This window comes from Pipra filicauda, unplaced genomic scaffold, assembly GCF_003945595.2.
Source record: "Pipra filicauda isolate LSUMZ 115617 unplaced genomic scaffold, ASM394559v2 scaffold282_size1924045_pilon, whole genome shotgun sequence".
Taxonomy (NCBI): Eukaryota; Metazoa; Chordata; class Aves; order Passeriformes; family Pipridae; genus Pipra; species Pipra filicauda.
Genome location: NW_024104401.1, coordinates 364,068 through 382,985, shown reverse-complemented (window position 1 = coordinate 382,985; position 18,918 = coordinate 364,068). Strand labels below are relative to the sequence as shown.

General features: G+C 51.3%; 1 protein-coding gene across 5 annotated transcripts in view; it reads left to right on the top strand.

The window, feature by feature from the left end:
• The window catches only part of HDAC4 (histone deacetylase 4), a 190,854-nt gene that overhangs the window by 90,977 nt on the left and 80,959 nt on the right, over nt 1–18,918 (top strand). For all 5 annotated transcript variants that reach the window (XM_039382769.1, XM_039382767.1, XM_039382768.1 and 2 more), the window contains exon 4: nt 13,658–13,902. In XM_039382769.1, coding sequence (XP_039238703.1) covers nt 13,658–13,902 — 245 coding nt within the window. The remainder of the gene's footprint in view (nt 1–13,657; nt 13,903–18,918) is intronic.

Here is an 18,918-nt window from a genome sequence, read left to right as displayed (position 1 = left end):
GATTCAACACCATCAATGCCAGTGTGGTTGTAGTGGAGCCCTGTTGAGCTGAAGTGTCACTAATGTCACCTTCTCTGTCTTCCTCAGGCCAAGAGCTCTGCTTAGGGAGCTGTTTGTGTCCCACAAAGTGGATTACTAAAGAAAATTCCAGCAGCTGGGCGCTGCGTTAAGGCTGTGAGGCCTGTGGGGCCTATTGGTCCTGTAGGGCCCGTGAGGCCTATGGAACCTATTGATCCTATAAGACCCGTGAGGACTGTGGGGTCTCTTGGTCCTATAAGGCCTCTGAGGACTGTGGGGCCTATTGGTGATACAGGGCCCATGAGGACTCGGGGGTCTATTGGTCCTGTAAGGCCTGTGAGGCCTGTGGGGCCTATTGGTCCTGTAGGGCCTGTGAGGCCTGTGGGGCCTATTGGTCCTATAGGACCTGTGAGGCCTATGGAGCCTATTGATCCTATAAGGCCTGTGAGGACTGTGGGGTCTCTTGGTCCTATAAGACCTCTGAGGACTGTGGGGCCTATTGGTGATATAGGGCCCATGAGGACTCGGGGGTCTATTGGTCCTGTAAGGCCTATTGGTCCTGTGGGGCCTATTGGTCCTGTAGGGCCTGTGAGGACAGCGGGGCCTATAGGGCCTGTGAGGACAAGGGGGCCTATAGGGCCTGTGGGGCCTATTGGTCCTGTAGGGCCTGTGAGGCCTGTGGGGCCTATTGGTCCTATAGGACCTGTGAGGCCTATTGGTCCTGTAGGGCCTGTGAGGACAGCGGGGCCTATAGGGCCTGTGAGGACAGCGGGGCCTATAGGGCCTGTGAGGACAGCGGGACCTATAGGGCCTGTGAGGCCTGTGGGGCCTATTGGTCCAGTAGGACCTGTGAGGCCTGTGGGACCTATTGGTCCTATAGGGCCCATGAGAACAGCGGGGCCAATGGAGCCTCTAGGGCCTATGAGGCCCATAAGACCTGTGTGGCCTCTGGGACTGGACAGGGCTTGGAGCACCCAGGTCTAGTGGAAGGTGTCCCTGCCCACAGCGGGGGCGAGACTTTGAGCTTTAAGGTCCTTCCAACCCAAACCATTCCCTGATTCCATGAAGAGCGTCACTCCTGGTTTTCAGTCATTTCCCTTTCTCCTTTAGCTACAAACAGCTTTAGACATCCTGGGTAGAACAGTTGGAAGTTTTGAACTGTTTGAAGTGCAGCCGAACTCGTTTGTCCTTTAAGCCGCTGCAAAACCAGATCTTAACGCAAATGCTAATTTTGAGACGTTGATCTTCCCGAGCGGCAGATATTTCGTCTTACACGCGCCAGATGGGTTTGCTGCTGGCATCACTTGTGTGATTATGGTCAAAACAAGGACAAATCCGCTAGAAAATTCCAAGACCTTACTGAATAATTTTGTGTTTTCCTTCCCAAGGATCAGCGAGTTGTCGTTGTGCTTTATTTTGTCGCTGTCAGGGTGGCTGGTAAAGCCTCTTCAGGCATCTGAGAAGGGCTGGCAAGAAGAGAAGCTTTGCAGTGAAGGACCTCTCCCACCCTGGTTTTAGTTTACTAATAAGCTTTACATTTTTTTACATATTTTTTTAAAGTCATTCTGGAGGATTGACAAACTATTTACCTACAAGAAGGCTGGAGAGGGACTTTGGGCAAGGGCATAGAGGAACAGGATGAGGGGGAATGGCCTCCCAGTGCCAGAGGGCAGGGTTAGATGGGATATTGGGAAGGAATTCCTGGCTATGAGGGTGGGGAGGCCCTGGCACAGGTTGCCCAAAGAAGCTGTGGCTGCCCCTGGATCCCTGGAAGTGTCCAAGGCCAGCCTGGATGGGGCTTGGAGCAACCTGGTCTAGTGGAAGGTGTCCCTGCCCGTGATAGGGGGTGGGACTGGATGGGCTTTAAGATCCCTTGCAGCCCAAACCATTCCATGATTCTGTGCCTGTGAGGCTCTCCAGGGATGGCTCTGGCAGTGGTTCCTGCAGGTCACTCCCTGCCTCAGGAGGTGCTGGTGGTGGACAGATATCTCCCAAGGTGCTCCCATGTGCAGTGACCATCCCCGAGCTTCCAACGATAACCTTTTTCCCTTAACCAGGAGCGTTTCCATTGGGATGGCACAAAACCAAGCTGCTGCTGGTTACGACGTCCTCAAATTTGTGTACAACACCGGGGATTTCAGAAACAACACTTTCCTTAAGCACAAATCAAGGCAGATGGTAAAACCGAGTGACCTACAAAATATCACAAGTTTTCTCCCCAGAAATGTACAGTACAAACAAATGTACTGTCACCTAAAATACCGAGATGGCATTTCTGACAGAGTGATGATTGTACAAGGGAGTCAAAGTTTGGGTGAGGTCAGGAAGGAATTTTGCATCTTCTAAACACACGCTGGTGATCAAACTGACTGTAACATGTTTCAACCCCATGTTTCTTCCTCCTTGGAGCTTTGTTTGGTTGGGTTTATCCAGTTCTGTTCTATCTGGAAATTAAGTTGTGCTCTAAAATTGCCTCTGTTGATCTGAACGCCTCAGTCTGTGGCAAACAGTGCTGGTTTGGGTTGTTTGTATCATTTTCCTTGAAAATATGATCCAACAACTTCCTTTCTAAATAATATGCTACTCTCCTGATGTGCAGACAGTGAGTTTTGTTAATAGGCCCTCATGGATCCATCCTTACATAGAACAGAATCACGGAATCATTAAGGCTGGAAAAGACCTCTAAAGATCACACAGGGCTTCGTGAAAGTGGCCTAAAAATACAGTTAATGTAAAGCATGATTTGCTTGATGGAGAAGGGATTAACTGTGTATTGGTGTCCAACAGGAATCCTATCTAAAGAAGGTTTTGGTAGGGATTATCTGTGTGTTTGGATACCTCCTTGAAGCAGGTTTTTGCCCAGGAATGTTGACCTGAATGCAAGAACCGAATGTCCCATTTCCATCCTTGACAATGATGAGCATGTGCAGTGTTTCAGGGAGGCAGTGGATGAGCCATTTCCATCTCTGTTTGTCTCCAGGTACTACTGAATCCAACTGAACCTTCTTAAACTTGCTTTTAAAAGCCCTCTTCCTCAGCTCACCTCCTGTGGCTGTTCCTCAGTTGTCTGGATGTCCTTTATATCTCTTTCTTCCAACCTTCTGAAAGCCTTTTGTCCACCGTGTCCTTGGTTGGCTGAATCCCTGAACCCTCTTCAACTTCTTTCCCAAGTATTTTCTCTTTTTCAAGTGCTCTGAAAAGCGAGTCATGGTTATTTTAGGTCCATATAGGATCTCCAGCTTTATATAGATATTTTATGTCTCTCACCTTGGGGCTTCTCTCCACATCCTATTTCTTTCTGGGGAAGGATCAGGCTGCAGTCCAACTTCCTACTTTTCTCTGGGTAAGCACCCAAGGGTTTTGAGAGTTATGGGTGTCACAGAGAGGTTTGATGAGGAGAATAAGATGGGAAGTGGGAGCTTATGTGGGTGTTCACCCCCATTCCTGCACCCTCGTTTGGAAAAGGGAACACCGTCCTTTTCCATTTTCTCTCCAGAGCCCTGGAGGGGCACAGGAGTGCTGTGGTCGTTGCTCTTCCTTGGGGTTGTGGGAAATGACAATTTTCAGTGCTTGATTAACCTTTTATGAACAGTGTTTTGCTAAATTCATGTGCTGTTCTCAATGTCAGGGACCTTTTAATTGCCACTGGGTGTCCAAGGATGGGCGAGCAGGGATGGCATTCCCAGACCTCCCCTGCCTCCTGAAATCCTGCTCAACAGGGAGCCTGGGAAGCTGTTCAACAGCCACAGGGGGTGAGCACCCAACCTACAGCCTTTAAGGAAAGGAATTAGAAGTTTTAAGTCTAGAAGCTTGTATAGGAACAAAATGAAGTTGGTCTTTTTAAAGAATCTGTTTATTCAGAGAGGGGTTTGTTGCTGCACTGGTTTTTCCATAAGAGGAAAAGTTTAAAAGGGGCTGGAAATTTCATAGAATTGTGGAATCCTGGAATGGTCTGGGATGGGAGGGACGTTATGGATTATCCCATTCCACCCCCTGCCTTGGGCAGGGACACCTTCCACTAGCCCAGGTTGCTCCAAGCCCCATCCAGGCTGGTCTTGGACACTTCCAGGGATGGGGCAGCCACAGCTTCTTTGGGCAATCTGTGCCAAGGCCTCCCCACCCTCATAGGGAAGGATTCTTTCCCAACATCCCATCTAACCCTGACCTCTGGCAGTGGGAAACCATTCCCTGTGTCCTGTCCCTTCCAACCCAACCCATTCTGGGATTCTGTGATCTTAAGGAATTAACATACCATGGCCTAATTCCTAAATAAATTGGTCCATTCGATCTTAAGCGGTTCGTGAGAGCTCCCATTCCCACGGGATCACCAGCTGCCAATCCCAGGGTGTGTTCCATCCGTCTCCTCTTTGCCTCACGGTGCCCAGACCTCTGGCAATGCTCGTGCTCCTGCTTTAATGACAGCAATCCCCTTCCCTCCCAAGCAGGAGGACAAGGACTGGGTTTTGGCCTTCCTTCTCAGCAGCAGAGAAGTGCCTTTGCTCTCCCATTCCCTCTCTGTGGCTTTGGGAAGCCAACAGCATTTCCCTGTGGCCATAACTGCTTTTCTCCCCCCCCACTCTCTCAAACTGGCTGTCTCCCAACTGGCACCGTCCCCACCTGCCCTTCAGCTCCCATCACATCATCCTGCCCGCTCTGCCCCTGGATCCCTCTGGCTACGGGAGCGGCACCGCTGGGCTCTGACAGGAGCTATAATGGGAAAACAATCCTTCCTCGGAGCATCCGAGCGAGCAGGAGATGTGATGGCTCCTGGAATTCCACTGTTTAACTCCTGCCACTCCTGCTGTGGCTTTTCTTCTTGCTGAGGGAGAGGTCACCCCTTTGGAGGCTCCAGAGAGAGCCCTTTGGAGGCTCCAGAGGACCAGGAGGAAAGTCCCTCAAACTCCCCTTTGCCTGTCTAGCCAGGTGGATTTCCTTTTCCTCATGGGGAGTTTTCCATGTATAATCTCAGGATGAGACTTTCTGGCTCCTGCTCCATCTTCCCCATATTTAATTCTCTCCTCTAAAGCATCATTTTCCCTTGGAGGAGGTTCAGAGTGAGGTGAGAGCGAAGCCTGTGGGAAATCCACGTGGGTTTGGCTCTTCAGAAGTGCAGCTGGGCTTCCTTCAGCCAGTCCCTTTCTCCTGGGGATCTGGGAAGGTGGGGAGTTCCCTGGCCCGATGGATCAAAGAGGTTCAATTGCTGGATAAGGTTTGAAACAAGGAGACAGGTGAAATTACATTCCCAGGAATCCCAGAATCCCAGATTGGTTTGGGTTGGAAGGGACCTTAAAGCTCAACCAGTTCCATGGCAGGGACACCTTCCACTAGACTGGGTTGCTCCAACCTGGCCTTGGACACTTGCAGGGATGGGGCAGCCACAGCTTCTCTGGGCCCCCTGAGCCTTTTAAGAAGAGATGTACGTTTATTTTTGTGTTTTTCTGCTGTTTGTTGTTTCTTTAGATGCTTTTTTCTGTGGAAACTTGTGGGTTTGGGTTGCCCACCCCCAGCAAGCAAGGAAACCATGGAAGCAAAGGCTTCCCACAATTGGGTGAAGTCTGAAGTAAGAAACAGTCCAAACCAACTCTTTTGATTCCATTATCCTTAATTTCAAAAAAAGCTCTGGCACCATCCAAGACACTCATTTGTTCGAGATGTCACTGATGAAAACAAGGAAACAGAGCGGGATGATGGTTGAAAAGGAGGTGGTGGAACTGGAGTGTCTTCCTTTGGAGCTTCCCTAATCCTGCACAGGCTCATCTCTTGGAGACATCTCTGTTGGAGTTGTCTGTGCCATCGAGGGTTTGTCCCTGCCCTTGAACGCCACGAAGGGAAGATCCAGATATTTATCCGTGACAGTCTATCCAAACTCTGATGTCCTGCTCTGAGGCAAAAGGAGTTGGAACAAGATCCCTTTCCAAGCAAAACCATTCTGGTATCTTGTGAAAACACCAGAAAAGGTTGGTTTCTGTCTGTTGTGGAGGTAGTTTGGTGGGTTTTCTTTTTCTGCCGGTGAAGAGACGTTTTTTTAATGCTTTAAATCTTAAGATGGAGACAGTTCTGCTCCTCGAGTTTCGGCTTCCTTATCCTCAGGAATAAGATCTGGGTGCAGGTTTCTAATACATGCTAATGAGATCTTTCCAGGGAAGGAATTAGGCTCCAAAAAAAGCCGGATTTAGAAATCCAGAATCTTATTATGTCTTCAGGTCTGGGTAGTAATCAGCAAAAAGTTTCTCGGTGATGAATGAGTGAGTGACATTTCGAGCTCCATCTGTTGCCTCCGGAGCGGCGCCTCACGACGTGTTTCCATGGCTGAGGGGATGATTCATTTTGGTTCCCATTCATGGGGCGGGAAATATTCCGGGAGCGGGGAATGACTCCAGCCCTTGCTGAAGTGCAGCATGTGTGGAGCTCGTAGGAAACCTCAGCTGCTGTTTGTGCTCCCACAAAGGATCCAGGCTGTCTTTGAGGTCACCCACGCTGTCCAAGAATTCCCGGGGACTGACCTGCCTTTGAGGGATGGCTCCGGTGCTGCTGCAGCCTGGTTTTCCTTACGGACCAATTGTCTGTCCCCGGAGTGAGGAATCACCTCCCGGGGCAAATCGTGCTCCCACTTCTCCAGCTCGTTGTCCTTTGGATTATCTGGGCTGTGATGCTTAAGCCTGTTGAGTAATTCCAGCCCAAAACACCCTCCCTGGGATCTGCTCCTGGAAAATGGGGTAGTAAAGGTAAGGATTCAGTAGAGCAGAAACTGTTTCTCCCTGCTGTCCCAGCTGGAACTGGGTGATCTGTAAGGTCCCTTCCAACCCAGAGCATTCCCTGATTCTGGGCTGATCCCTCAGTTTGCCCTGGCACAGATCCAGGGAGGAGCCTGTGCCTTCATCCTGCCCCACGGGATGCTAGGGATGTGCCACAGGGAATATTGGTGTCCTGGGGACTGCTGCCACCCCCTGCTCCTGGACCAGTTTGGGGGCTCCTCTAGTCCAGTCCTGCCTAGGGAATGAGCTGAATAGCGATGGGAATGTGGGATTTTACCTCTCCCCTATTAATTTCTCCTTATATTTGGGGCATCTCCCACACTGTGGATAAAACCAGCTCGGCAGCTTCGTTCCGCTTTCCACACAAAATCCCTGCTTTTCTCCTGGCACTGCAGTCGGATCCTGCAGTAGCTCGGTGCTATTTATAGCTCTGATCTCACTGTCTCTCAGTGTTTCGGGGAGTTTTGGCATTTTGGGAAGTGGGAGCCCCTCTGGAAAAGGATCCCAGGGCTACCCGGCCGACATTCCGGATCGCAGTGCCTCCCACTGCCGGGGGGATTGGTTTAATTCCCAAAAATGTAGTGCCACTCCACTGGCACAAATCCTCCTTCCAGAATAAACCACCTCAGACGCTCCCTTGGCTGCGCTCGGAGCGAGCAGGAGCTGCTTCCCTCCTTTTCCAGGCTGATTCCAAGGAAAATGAAGGTGATGGGTTATAGGAACGGTGTTCCGTGACTTTGAATTCCATGCTCCCAACATGCCAAAATCATTCCTGGTGGCAGCAACTCGCTATTTAAAGGTTTCTCAAAATATAGGGAATTTTTTAAAAACCCCAAGCTGTTGCTGGACTCCAAGGACAGCCCTCAGGAATAAAGTCAGGGAATAAACACGTGAGGTTTTTGCTTCTGCCCAGGGATGAAAGAGCTGAAAATAATCCCTGGAGGGGGAGATCCATGGACATTCCTCTGCATCCTGCTGGGGAGGTCCAGCAGGGCGGGATGGGGGTGATTCCAATGAGACATCCAAGACTTTGGGATCCTGAGCACATCCTCTGGCTTTGCATTTAATTTTGGTCAGTGCTCCAAGGCTCTGTTAGCAGAGTGTGGCCCGAGGGCACGGCTGGAACACCAGGAATTGCAAAGGGAACTCATTAGCTGGGAATAAAGCCTCGGTCTGGAGAGGAGGGAGAAGCTGAATCCATGGATTGTGGAAAGCCCTGGCTGGGGAGGGTCCCCTCCCTGGTGGGATTTGGGAAGGCACCAGGCACTGGAGAGTTACTGTAGGAACTGGAATGTTCTTTTCTTGGGATTTTGGGAGCGTGTCCTGGTGTGTCTGTCCTTTATATCCTCTTGGAGCTGCCAGGGGAGCGATTTCCTCCTCCAACCATGATCAGAGTCTCATCCCCAGGGTTTTGCAGCAGGTTTGGGGAAGTTGGTGTGATCTCCCCCTGTTCCAAAGGGAATTGCTGAGGGAAGAGGAGCTGGGAAGGAGCTGTGCGTGTCTAGAGGGACTCGCTCTGTGCCCGAGGGAGGGAGGGCTCAGGGAAAGCATTTCCTGCTCTTTCCCTTTGAAAGTGAGGTTGGATTTTAAATGGGAGAGGCAGTTTTTCTGTGCTGCTTAAATTTCAATTTAAAAAAAGAAAAGAGAGAGAGAAGGAAAAAAATAATTTTGGAAACAGATTTTGATTTTAAAAAATCCAGGTTGAGGTTTAGTGAAGGTGTCCCTGCCTGTGGCAGGGGGAGTAGAATGAGATGGTCCTTCAGGTCCCTTCCAACCCAAGCCATTCTGTGAATATTTGTAAAATTTTGAAATAATTTTGAAGTAATTTTTAAATGTTTTTAAAATTCAGCTCAAGTTAAAGTAAAAAGATTATATTTAAATGTTCAGTTGAAGTAGCCCATGTCTGGCTCATACTGAATTTTTGGTTTCACTTTTTTGTTACGTTTTAGTGTGTTTTGAGGACTCAATCCTATATTTTCATCCTTTAAAGACCGGCATGAAAAGGCTGTATCAGAGAAGGGGAGGAAAATTCAGGTATTCCTGTTAATTCTATTGAAATGTGCGTTCAGAGGTTTAGTTCCACCTTCCCCTTATCCCTTCCAGAGGGCTCAGAACTCTTGGAGAAGTGGAAGCATGGAAGAAACTCCCCATATAAGTTCTCTGGTAACGTCTTTATCTCCAGCCTTTATGGGAAATGTTTTTAATTTCTCCTCTGGAGCCAGGCTGGGAGAGCTGGGAGTGTCCAGCTGGAAAAGGGAAGGCTCCAGGGAGACCTTAGACCCCCTTCCAGGGGGCTCCAGCAGAGCTGGAGAGGGATGTGGGACGAGGGATGGAGGGACAGGACAAGAGGGAATGGCTTCCCACTGCCAGAGGGCAGGGACAGGTGGGATATTGGGAAAGAACTCTTCCCTGGGAGGGTGGTAAGGCCCTGGCACGGATTTCCCAGACAGTGCTCCATCCCTGGAAGTGTCCAAGGCCAGTTTGGATGGGGCTTGGAGCAAGCTGGGCTAGTGGAAGGTGCCCCTGCCCCTGGCAGGGGGTGGGATGGGATGAACTTTAAGGTCCTTCCAACCCAAACCATTCCAGGATTCTGTGATTAAACCCTTTTTGTCAGATGTGCACCTCACTCACAGGTTGGAGATGATCAATTTATTCCCATTTCACTGTTTTTGGGATTTTCCCACTCTGTGTGTTCTGGCCAAGCTGTCAAATTTCCCATCTCCATCAGCAATCGATGGGGACTGAGGTGCTTTAGGTCTTAATTAAGGTACAGCACCCAGGCAGCCTTTGATGTAGAGCCATGTTTGATTTACCTGGGGAGGGAAACACCAGCAGAGTGTTTCTAACTCGGTATAAAAACCGTTGTAACATGACCATGGAATCAAAATAATGGGGGGGAAAAATTTCCTTATATGCCAAGGGTGGAAAAAAATAAATTAAACCATGAAATTCCTTCTGTTCCTACAGGGAAGGAAAAGGCAGGGAGAGCTCATGAGATAGTTTATTATTCATAATCATGATCTGGTCTCCTAATTCATGGGGTTGGCATTTCTCATTCCATGAATATGGTCTTTATGCCTTTGCCCACGTCATGAATCCCATTGTTTCAGTGTGTTCCCAAGGCAGGACCTACAAAAGCAATTTTTGAGTCTTCCATGAAATATTCCTTAGAACACAGGGGGTTTTTTGTCCTGGGGATGTGTCCATTGGGCAGAGGGGGTTGGATTGTGTCAGGAGGGCTCCGTGGCTGAGCTCCTGGCAGTGCAAACAGGGGCTTGTTTTGAGCCTGGAATAGTAAAAAGTCGGGAATGACGCAGCTCTGCCCAGGCTCTCAATGGGAATTGTGGTCACCATCCCTGCAGCTGCACCCTGTGCCCACAGTTCGGGGGGAATGAGTCCCTTTGGATGGGAAATGGGGGGTTTGGGGAGTTTTCTCAGGACCAGCAGTTAAGGCCCTTTTTAGGGAATAAAGCAGGAGGAATTGATCCCGAGGAAAAAAGGGTGTTCCTTCTGCTGGAGATTGGATTTGGTGTTCGGTGCTCAGGAGAGCTGGGGATGTTCACCTGGAGAAGGGAAGGCTCCAGGGAGAGCTGAGAGCCCCTTCCAGGGCCTAAAGGGGCTCCAGGAGAGCTGGAGAGGGACTGGGGACAAGGGATGGAGGGACAGGATGAGGGGGAATGGCTTCCCACTGCCAGAGGGCAGGATTAGATGGGATATTGGGAAGGAATTGTTGGCTGTGAGGGTGGGGAGGGTCTGGGATGGAATTCCCAGAGAAACTGTGGCTGCCCCTGGATCCCTGGAAGTGTCCAAGGCCAGGGTGGAGCACCCTGGGCTAGTGGAAGGTGTCCCTGCTCATGGCAGGGGGTGGAACTGGATGGGCTTTAAGTTCCCTTCCCAACCCAAACCATCCTGGGATTCTGTGTTGAAAATGCATTTTCAGCTTTTAGGAAACACAGTGTTTGGATTATAAAGGTGCAGGTAGGAAAACACGGGTGGATTTCCAGGAAAACCGCATTTGGCATAAACAGTGTTGACAAATTCCAGGAGCTGCACTGGAGAGGAGCAGATTTCTGTGGAGAGCGGGAGCAGGTGGCTGCTCCCTCTGTGTCAGCAACACTGCCCCTTAGTCCAGGTGGATAAAAGGTGGGAGAGGTTGTGTCCAGGCCTCAGGAATCTTCAGCTGGACAGAGGAATGGTCAATGCATTTAAAAGTCTTGTGATTCCCAGAGGAATCAGCTGTTTGGTGTACTGACCCCCTGGGTTGGATCCTGTAGGATTCACTGTTTGGAGCTCTCCCAGAGCCTTGGAGGGTATAAAGCTGCATTAAATCACGCTCAGGATGATATTCAGGGAGTTTTGGAGCTCTGGGGTGTTTGCTTGTACATTTGGGAGAGAGGCAGTGATAGGAGAGCTTTGCACTGGTGTCTTTATCCAGTGCTTGCCTGGACATCATTTCCCCCTGGATCCCATCTGTCTCCCCATTTTCCTTATACATCCAACATAGTAATGGGATTTTTGGTGGAAACTTGCCCCTCTTCCTTTCCCAGGACACAGTGTGTGTCCCTCAGTCTCTCTGCTGCTGGGACAGGTGCCATATGGATGTAGGGCTGGGACAGGGATGGCAGACTGGAGGAGTCCAGAACATCCCTTTGTCGCTCTGGCAAACCTGGATCTAATGGGAAGTGCCTCCTCTCGGAGGAGAAGCTCTGGAAGTGACGGCCCATGGAATGAGGTGGCTCTGCAGGGTTGGTTTGGAGCTGTCAGGTCCCACTCAAGTGCAGGGAAAAGGGATGGAGTGTTTTTCCTGGGTGCTTTCCACAGGGATGCTCCGTGGGCAGGAATGAGAAGGGGCTGCCCATGGTACCAACCACAAGGAAAGCGCTGAGCATTCCCAAGGAGGGCAGAATCCTAGAATGGTTTGGGTTGGAAGGGACCTTAAAGCCCATCCCATCCCACCCCCTGCCATGGGTAGGGACACCTTCCACTACCCCAGGTTGCTCCAACCTGACCTTGGACACTTCCAGGGATCCAGGGGCAGCCACAGCTTCTCAGGGCAACCTGTGCCAGGGTCTCCCCACCCTCCCAGCCAGGAATTCCTTCCCAATATCGCATCTCTCCCTGCCCTCTGGCAGTGGGAAGCCATTCCCTGTGTCCTGTCCCTCCATCTCTTGTCCCAAGTCCCTCTCCAGCTCCTCTGGAGCCTCTTTAGGCACTGGAAGGGGCTCTGAAGTCTGCACAGAGACCTCAAACATGCTGTTGAGGTGAGTTTGAGTGGTTCCCTCCAGGTACTCTCTCCAAAATCCCTGTGGTTCAGTGAACTGTGGAAGGAATCCCAGCTCTGACCCTGCGGGGCAGAGAGGGGAGCAGGGAAAAGGCCACAGGAAGGAAAACAATAGGGAAGTGGAGGGGAGAGCTTGTGGGTTGAAAAATAGCAACAGTTCCAGTAATGTGACCTTTTGCAGAAAATGTTTCCATCAAAAAAAGAAAGTCTCCTCCTCCTCCTCCTGCCTGGCACAAACCGGGAACGGGGAGAGGGAACGCTCAGCTCTGGCACTCAGACTGTGCCCCTGGAGCCCTCCTCCATGGTAGCATTTGGGAAAAACCCTGTTAAAACTCCTTCCCTGGGATTGATAGAACTGATGTCCTGACTGAGGGGATGAAAAAAACCCCACCTTTTTTTTTTTCCAGTTTTGTTGGAGCTCAGTGTTTTTGAAGGATGGGCCGCTGTTCTCCTGCAGCTGCTGTTCACTGGGAGCCCTCAGTAGTCATTGAGGGATTGCCCCGGGGAGAGAAGCAGGAAATGTGGCAAATAGGAATCCTGGGAAATGCAGGACTGTCGTCTGGGGGGAATTCAGAAAGTTTTTAGTCATTCATGGCATCACAGTAATATTTGTTTTAAACAGAAACCAGCTGACTTTGGTCACTGCAGAGGTGGTTGTCAGAGGTGTCTGTTGCTGCCCTTTTTTACAACAAGCCCCTTCCTTCTTCCCCTCGGCTTTGGGGAGACCCTCCTGCAGTGCTGCCTTCAGGAAGGACATGGAGCTGCTGGAGCAAGTCCAGAGGAGGCCACGGAGGTGCTCTGAGTGCTGGAGCCCCTCTGCTCTGGAGCCAGGTTGGGAGAGCTGGGGGGGTTCCCCTGGAGAAGAGAAGGGTCCAGGGAGAGCTGAGAGCCCCTTCCAGGGCCTAAGGGGGCTCCAGGAGAGCTGGAGAGGGACTGGGGACAAGGGATGGAGGGACAGGACAAGGGGGAATGGCTTCCCAGTGCCACAGGGCAGGGTTAGATGGGATGTTGGGAAGGAGTCCTTTGCTGTGAGGGTGGGGAGGGTCTGGGATGGAATTCCCAGAGAAGCTGTGGCTGCCCCTGGATCCCTGGAAGTGTCCAAGGCCAGGCTGGAGCAACCAGGGATCGTGGAAGGTGTCCCTGCTCATGGCAGGGGGTGGCACTGGTTGGTGTTTGAGATGCCCCCCAAGCCAGGCCTGGCTGGGGTTTCTGACCCGGCACACAGGGGGTTCTTGAAATGAGAGCCTTGTGTTCCATCCCCTCATCCGCCATCAGTCAGGATGAATCCTCTCTGGGAAGTCTTAGGTTAACCTTAATCCTCCCTGTTTCAGGTGATGCTGGATGAGCAGGAGGGAGTGTTTTGGAGACACAGCCGGCGTCAGGAAGGGTCACCCACGTGTTGAAACCCTTTGCTTTTAGCAAACATGTGTTTGTAGGAGGTGATGGCTGGAGGAAGACTTCTTGATCCCTAAATTCCTGCAGTGCTTTTGTTGCCAGAGTTTAACGGTGCTGCTCTTGACTCAGTCCAAGGTTCTGGACGCAGCATGGGAATTAGATCCCTGTGGGAACGTGGCGTGCACTCACCTCTCCTCTTGTGTTGTAGTTGATGTGACCACAGCACTGCCCTTGCAAGTTGCCCCGAGTTCGGTGCCGATGGATCTGCGCCTGGACCACCAGTTCTCCATGCCGGTGACGGAGCCCACGCTGCGGGAGCAGCAGCTGCAGCAGGAGCTGCTGGCGCTGAAGCAGAAGCAGCAGATCCAGAGGCAGATCCTGATCGCGGAGTTCCAGCGGCAGCACGAGCAGCTCTCCCGGCAGCACGAGGCCCAGCTGCACGAGCACATCAAAGTAAGTGACGGGCACCCGCCTGGGGATCGTGGAATCGTGGAATCGGGAAGGTTGGAAAATAGCTCCAAGGTCATCCGGTCCGACCGTTCCCGCAGCACTGCCAGTTCCACACTGAACCCTCTCCCCACGGGCCACGTCCACACGGATTTGGAACATCTCCAGGGATGGGGACTCCACTGCCCTGGGCAGCTGTGCCAATGCCTGACCACCCTTTCTGTGAAAACATTTTCCCTAATATCCAATTTAAACCCCCCTGGCACAGCTGGAGGCCGTTCCCTCTCCTCCCGTCCCTTGTTCTCTGGGAGCAGAGCCCGACCCCCCCCCCAGCTCCCCCCTCCTGTCAGGGAGTTGCAGAGCCAGAAGGTCTCCCCGAGCCTCCTTTTCTCCAGGCTGAGCCCCCCCAGCTCCCTCAGCTGCTCCTGCTGCTCCAGCACTAAAAATGCACCAGCCGGGAAGTTCCAGTACAATTCAACCCACCAGGAGGTTCCCTGTTACTGTTGTCACATATTTAGGAGCAGAGTAGCACATAAAGAGACACTGATCTCTGTGGGGACAGTGACAGGACCCCAGGGAATGGCCTGGAGCTGTGTCAGGGGAGGTTTTGGTGGATCTCAGGGAAAGGTTCTTCCCCCAGAGGGTGGTTGGCACTGAACAGGCTCCCCAGGGTTTGGTCATGGCCCCAAGGCTGCCAGAGCTCCAGCAGGGTTTGGGCAACACCCTCAGGGACAGGGTGGGATTGTTGGGGTGTCCTGGGCAGGGCCAGGAGCTGGACTGGTGATCCTTGTGGGTCCCTTCCCACTCTGGATACTCCAGGATTCTCTAAACTGCTCGTTGGACGTTTGGCATCAGCACAAGGTGCAGCCCAAATGCCTGGCCCTCATTCCCTGCAGGAACAGGGAATGCAGGGGCAGTGGGTGCAGGTAGCTCTGCACACTCCCAGGTTTTCCAGAATTAGGCTTTGCCCTGTGTGGGACAGGGAGGGAACGGGCCCAGGATCAGCTGGAAGTCCAGTTTGGAAGATGGCTGTTGCACAGTGCAAACATTAGACATTATATAAATATTTCCCAGTGCTGGCCCATTGCTATGGCAACGGGAGCTTTTGGAATTGCTAATAGGCTCCTCCTGCAAAGGGGGATTAGTGCTGCACATGGTAAATAACCTTAATGTAATATTAAAAAGCAGCCTCGATTCAACCTTATATAACTTGCATTTCAATACAAAATGCATGTCAGAGTGGGGAAGGTGGGATTAAAAGTTAATGGGGTGTTATTTACAGACTTTTCAGGGCAGAGAGTTTGGGTTTGTAAGACCTGCTTCTGTCTGAGGTTTGATTAAGAGCAAACCCTGTCCTTAGTGGGTCCTTGTCAGGACCGCGGTACTTGGGTGTAAATACATTTATAGATGCACTCCTAGAGGCATAGTATGTGTATCTGGATGTACACACACATATAATAATAGAATAGAATAATAATAGAATTATTCTGTATCCCCCCTTTTTTCTATGTGCACAGTTGTCCATGCACCATTCCTGCTCTGTGGATCACGTGGTGCACTCGAGGGGAAAGGATTAGGGAACTTCTGTGACAAATATTTCCATTATTTCCTTGCAATTCCGTGTGCCTTTAGTGATTTATCTTTTAAAAATAAGAAAGGCTCGTTCCCAGTTCATGGAGAAGCTCAAAGCACTGGTGATGGGAACATATTTGCTCTCACTTATGTGAAGGCTTTGATTCAGGTCAAACGAAGGACCTGGGATGTGACTTTGAGGAGCCACATTTTGATGCAGACCATGAGGTAATGAATTTCTTCCTCTCATGTGGATGCTTGGCTGGATGAGAAACTTAAAATAGGGATGATTTAAGCCTGGACTAAAGGATGGCCTGCAAAGTGATCTCCAGTGGTTCAGTGTGACTGGAATTGCCTTAAAAATCAAACAGCAACTTATTGAAATAAACCCTGTGACACCTCACAAAGAAAAGAACCCCCAAACCCGACACCAAGTGTTCCTGTGATGCATCTTCCTTGGGAAAACATCCCTCTTGCCTTTGGATCCGTAAGTCAGCCCACACTGAGATGACTTTTAGATCTCAGAAACTGGCACCTGTGTTCGTTCCGGTGGCTGTAGGTGCAGGGAAGGGATGATTTTGTCCAGAGAACTACAATATATAGCTTTTTATTTGGACTTTGAGCTGTCCAGCTCCTTTAGGGCTCAGGAAGGAAGCAGGGGGGATATTAAAGCAAATAAACCCCATTTTATTCTCTGTAAGTGAAGCACTGGGTCTTGAGCTGTGGAATTTGGGATAGCAACAGTCCTGAATGAAGATGCAGAGCTCTTGGGGAGCTCCGAGTCTTCAGTGTCTTACATTCAGAAGGAATTGTGGTTTGGGGTTGTTTTATTCCTTTTATTGCCCTGATGTTGGTGGAAAGAGAGTAACTGGTTGGATTCAGTGGGAAGAAGGGGGGACATCTCTGCTTCCCACCCCCCAGACAAAGCCTGAGCGTAAGAAACATCTTAAAAGTCTTCTCAAGTAAGTGAAATTTGGCTTGGAAAGTGCTGGCATGCCTTGCTTGTTTTTCTATTCCAGTAGATAACTTTTTCCTATTAAGAGCTGAAATTCTGGCATTTCCCAGAACTTGGTTGGATTCCATAATCATCTGCCATCAGGAGGAGAAGCCGGTGGGATGACGGTCTGAGCATGTGATCCCTTCCCTGGGCTGTCCCAGTCCTTGCTCTTACAGACGTTGTGTTCTAGCCTTCGCACAGAGGGGCCAAATTCTCCGAGGTGGTGCAGTTTGGAGAGGGCCAGGCTGTGAGGGAAAAAATATTTGTGGAAGGGCTCTACAGTGGCCAGTGGGCTCATTGCACGGTGAGAAAATGTGGAGAGCTGGGACAAGGGGGAATGGCTTTAAACTGAGAAAGAGCAGGCTTCGATTGGATGTTGGGAAGAAGTTCTTTGCTGTGAGGTGGGATGAGGCTTGGAGCAGCCTGGGCTAGTGGAAGGTGTCCCTGCCTGTGTTGGAACAAGACGGGCTTTAAAGTCCCTTCCAACCTTAAACCGCAACCCTTCTGTGGTCCTGTGATGATCCTGCGAAAACCTTGACGTGTTTAGGGAAAATAAGCTGAGCCTTTGGAAGACTCCCCGCCATCCAGAGCAGGGAAGGTGTCTCACAGCTCCAGCTCAGCTTTGCAGATTCCCGAGGCTCGACATCGGAGCGCGGCACCGGAGAGGCCACCGGAGCCGGGCAGCACCGGGGGCAGAGGTTCCTCTCTCCTGTAGCCACTTCCCAAGATGGATTTTCCATCCCAACGTGCCTCAGCAGATGTGTGACAATGTTTATGGCCTTGCAGTCTGCCTTCCCGAACAAACCCAAGGGCGGAATCGGGAGCCTGGAATAAGGCCATGGAAAGCCTCTCCACAGGTCCCCCTGTGAGCTTCGCCTGACCTTTGGTTGTGAAGGGATGGCAGGGAATTTTTTCCTTTCTGAGTCACTCATTCCCAGCCAAGATCAGCTGGAAGTTACCGAAAGCTTTTCCGTTTGCCTTCTGGTCAAGGGGCTGGAGAGGGATGATGGGAGCGGAGCAGGATCGGTGCCTTGGCAGGGCCAGAGGCTCCTGAGGTGGTGTGAGCTCAGTGGAGAAGGGAAGGACGTCGTGGGGAGTGTGGTTCGTGTGCTCTGTCCCAGCCTGGAGCAGGGCTCTTCCCAGCTCCGGCTGTTTTATGGCTACACCTGGAAACTCCTCTGGGCTGCTGACGCACACGGGCAGGAGCACACGTGGGACACACCAGAGTGGCCTGGCGGTGGTGGGACAGCCCAGCTGAGCCTCTGGGCCTGCAGTCCTGACCTGGAGACGTGCAATCCTACTCCCAGTTTTCCTGTCGTCTGAGAAAAGACGTTACGTGCCTCAGCAGAGAGGGAGTTTTCCCATGGAAGTTTGCGTGGAAGCAGCAAGAGGGAAAGGAGCTTTGTAAGGATGTTCGGTCTGAAGCAATCCTGGAATTGTTCTCTTTCCATGGACACAGTGATTTCCTGCTTGGAGTGAGGGTGGTAACACATCAGAGGTGTTGGCCTCTTGTTCAGGGGTGAAGCTCTGACCATTCCTTTGGTTCCAGAGGGTAAAAGTCTTTCAGGGAATCTTCCATCAGCTTTTGCTGCACTGTAAAGAAATGAAATTTTTTCCCTAAAGGTGTCTCAACTTGACAGTTATCATGTGGATCCTGAAGGGAGAAACTGCTCTTTGCTTCCATGTGGAGCCACCTGCCCTTGGAATGGCCTGCAGGATATTCCTGGAGGTGTCCAAGGCCAGGTTGGACAGGGCTTGGAGCAACCTGGGCTAGCGGAAGGTGTCCCTGCCTGTGGCAAGGGGCGGAATGGGATGAGCTTTAGGGTCCTTTCCAACCCGTTCCATGATTCTGTGACAACTCATTGGGCCCAAATCACATCATCTTTTAGTTGCTCTTGGTGTAGCCCTGACGGTGCCTAGAGCTTCTCTTCAGGGCCTCTCCATGTTCATTCCCACTCAACAGGAAAAAATGGGCATGTTCCAGTCCTGCTGAGGGGGTTGGTGTCATCTGCTGATCCCTTGGAGCTGTGCTGGGTTCACCTTCCCCGTGTCCCCAGCCAGGGACACCTTGATTCCTGCAAAGCATCCGCTTCCCTTAGACTCTGGAAGGGCAAACTTACACCTCACCCTCCCATATTCCAACTCCTATTCCTGGCTGTGTCTGCTCCCTCTGTGGGTCCCAGCTCCTGTTCCTGGCTGTGTCTGCTCCCTCTGTGGGTCCCAGCTCCCGTTCCTGGCTGTGTCTGCTCCCTCTGTGGGTCCCAGCTCCTATTCCTGGCTGTGTCTGCTCCCTCTGTGGGTCCCAGCTCCTATTCCTGGCTGTGTCTGCTCCCTCTGTGGGTCCCAGCTCCTGTTCCTGGCTGTGTCTGCTCCCTCTGTGGGTCCCAGCTCCTATTCCTGGCTGTGTCTGCTCCCTCTGTGGGTCCCAGCTCCCGTTCCTGGCTGTGTCTGCT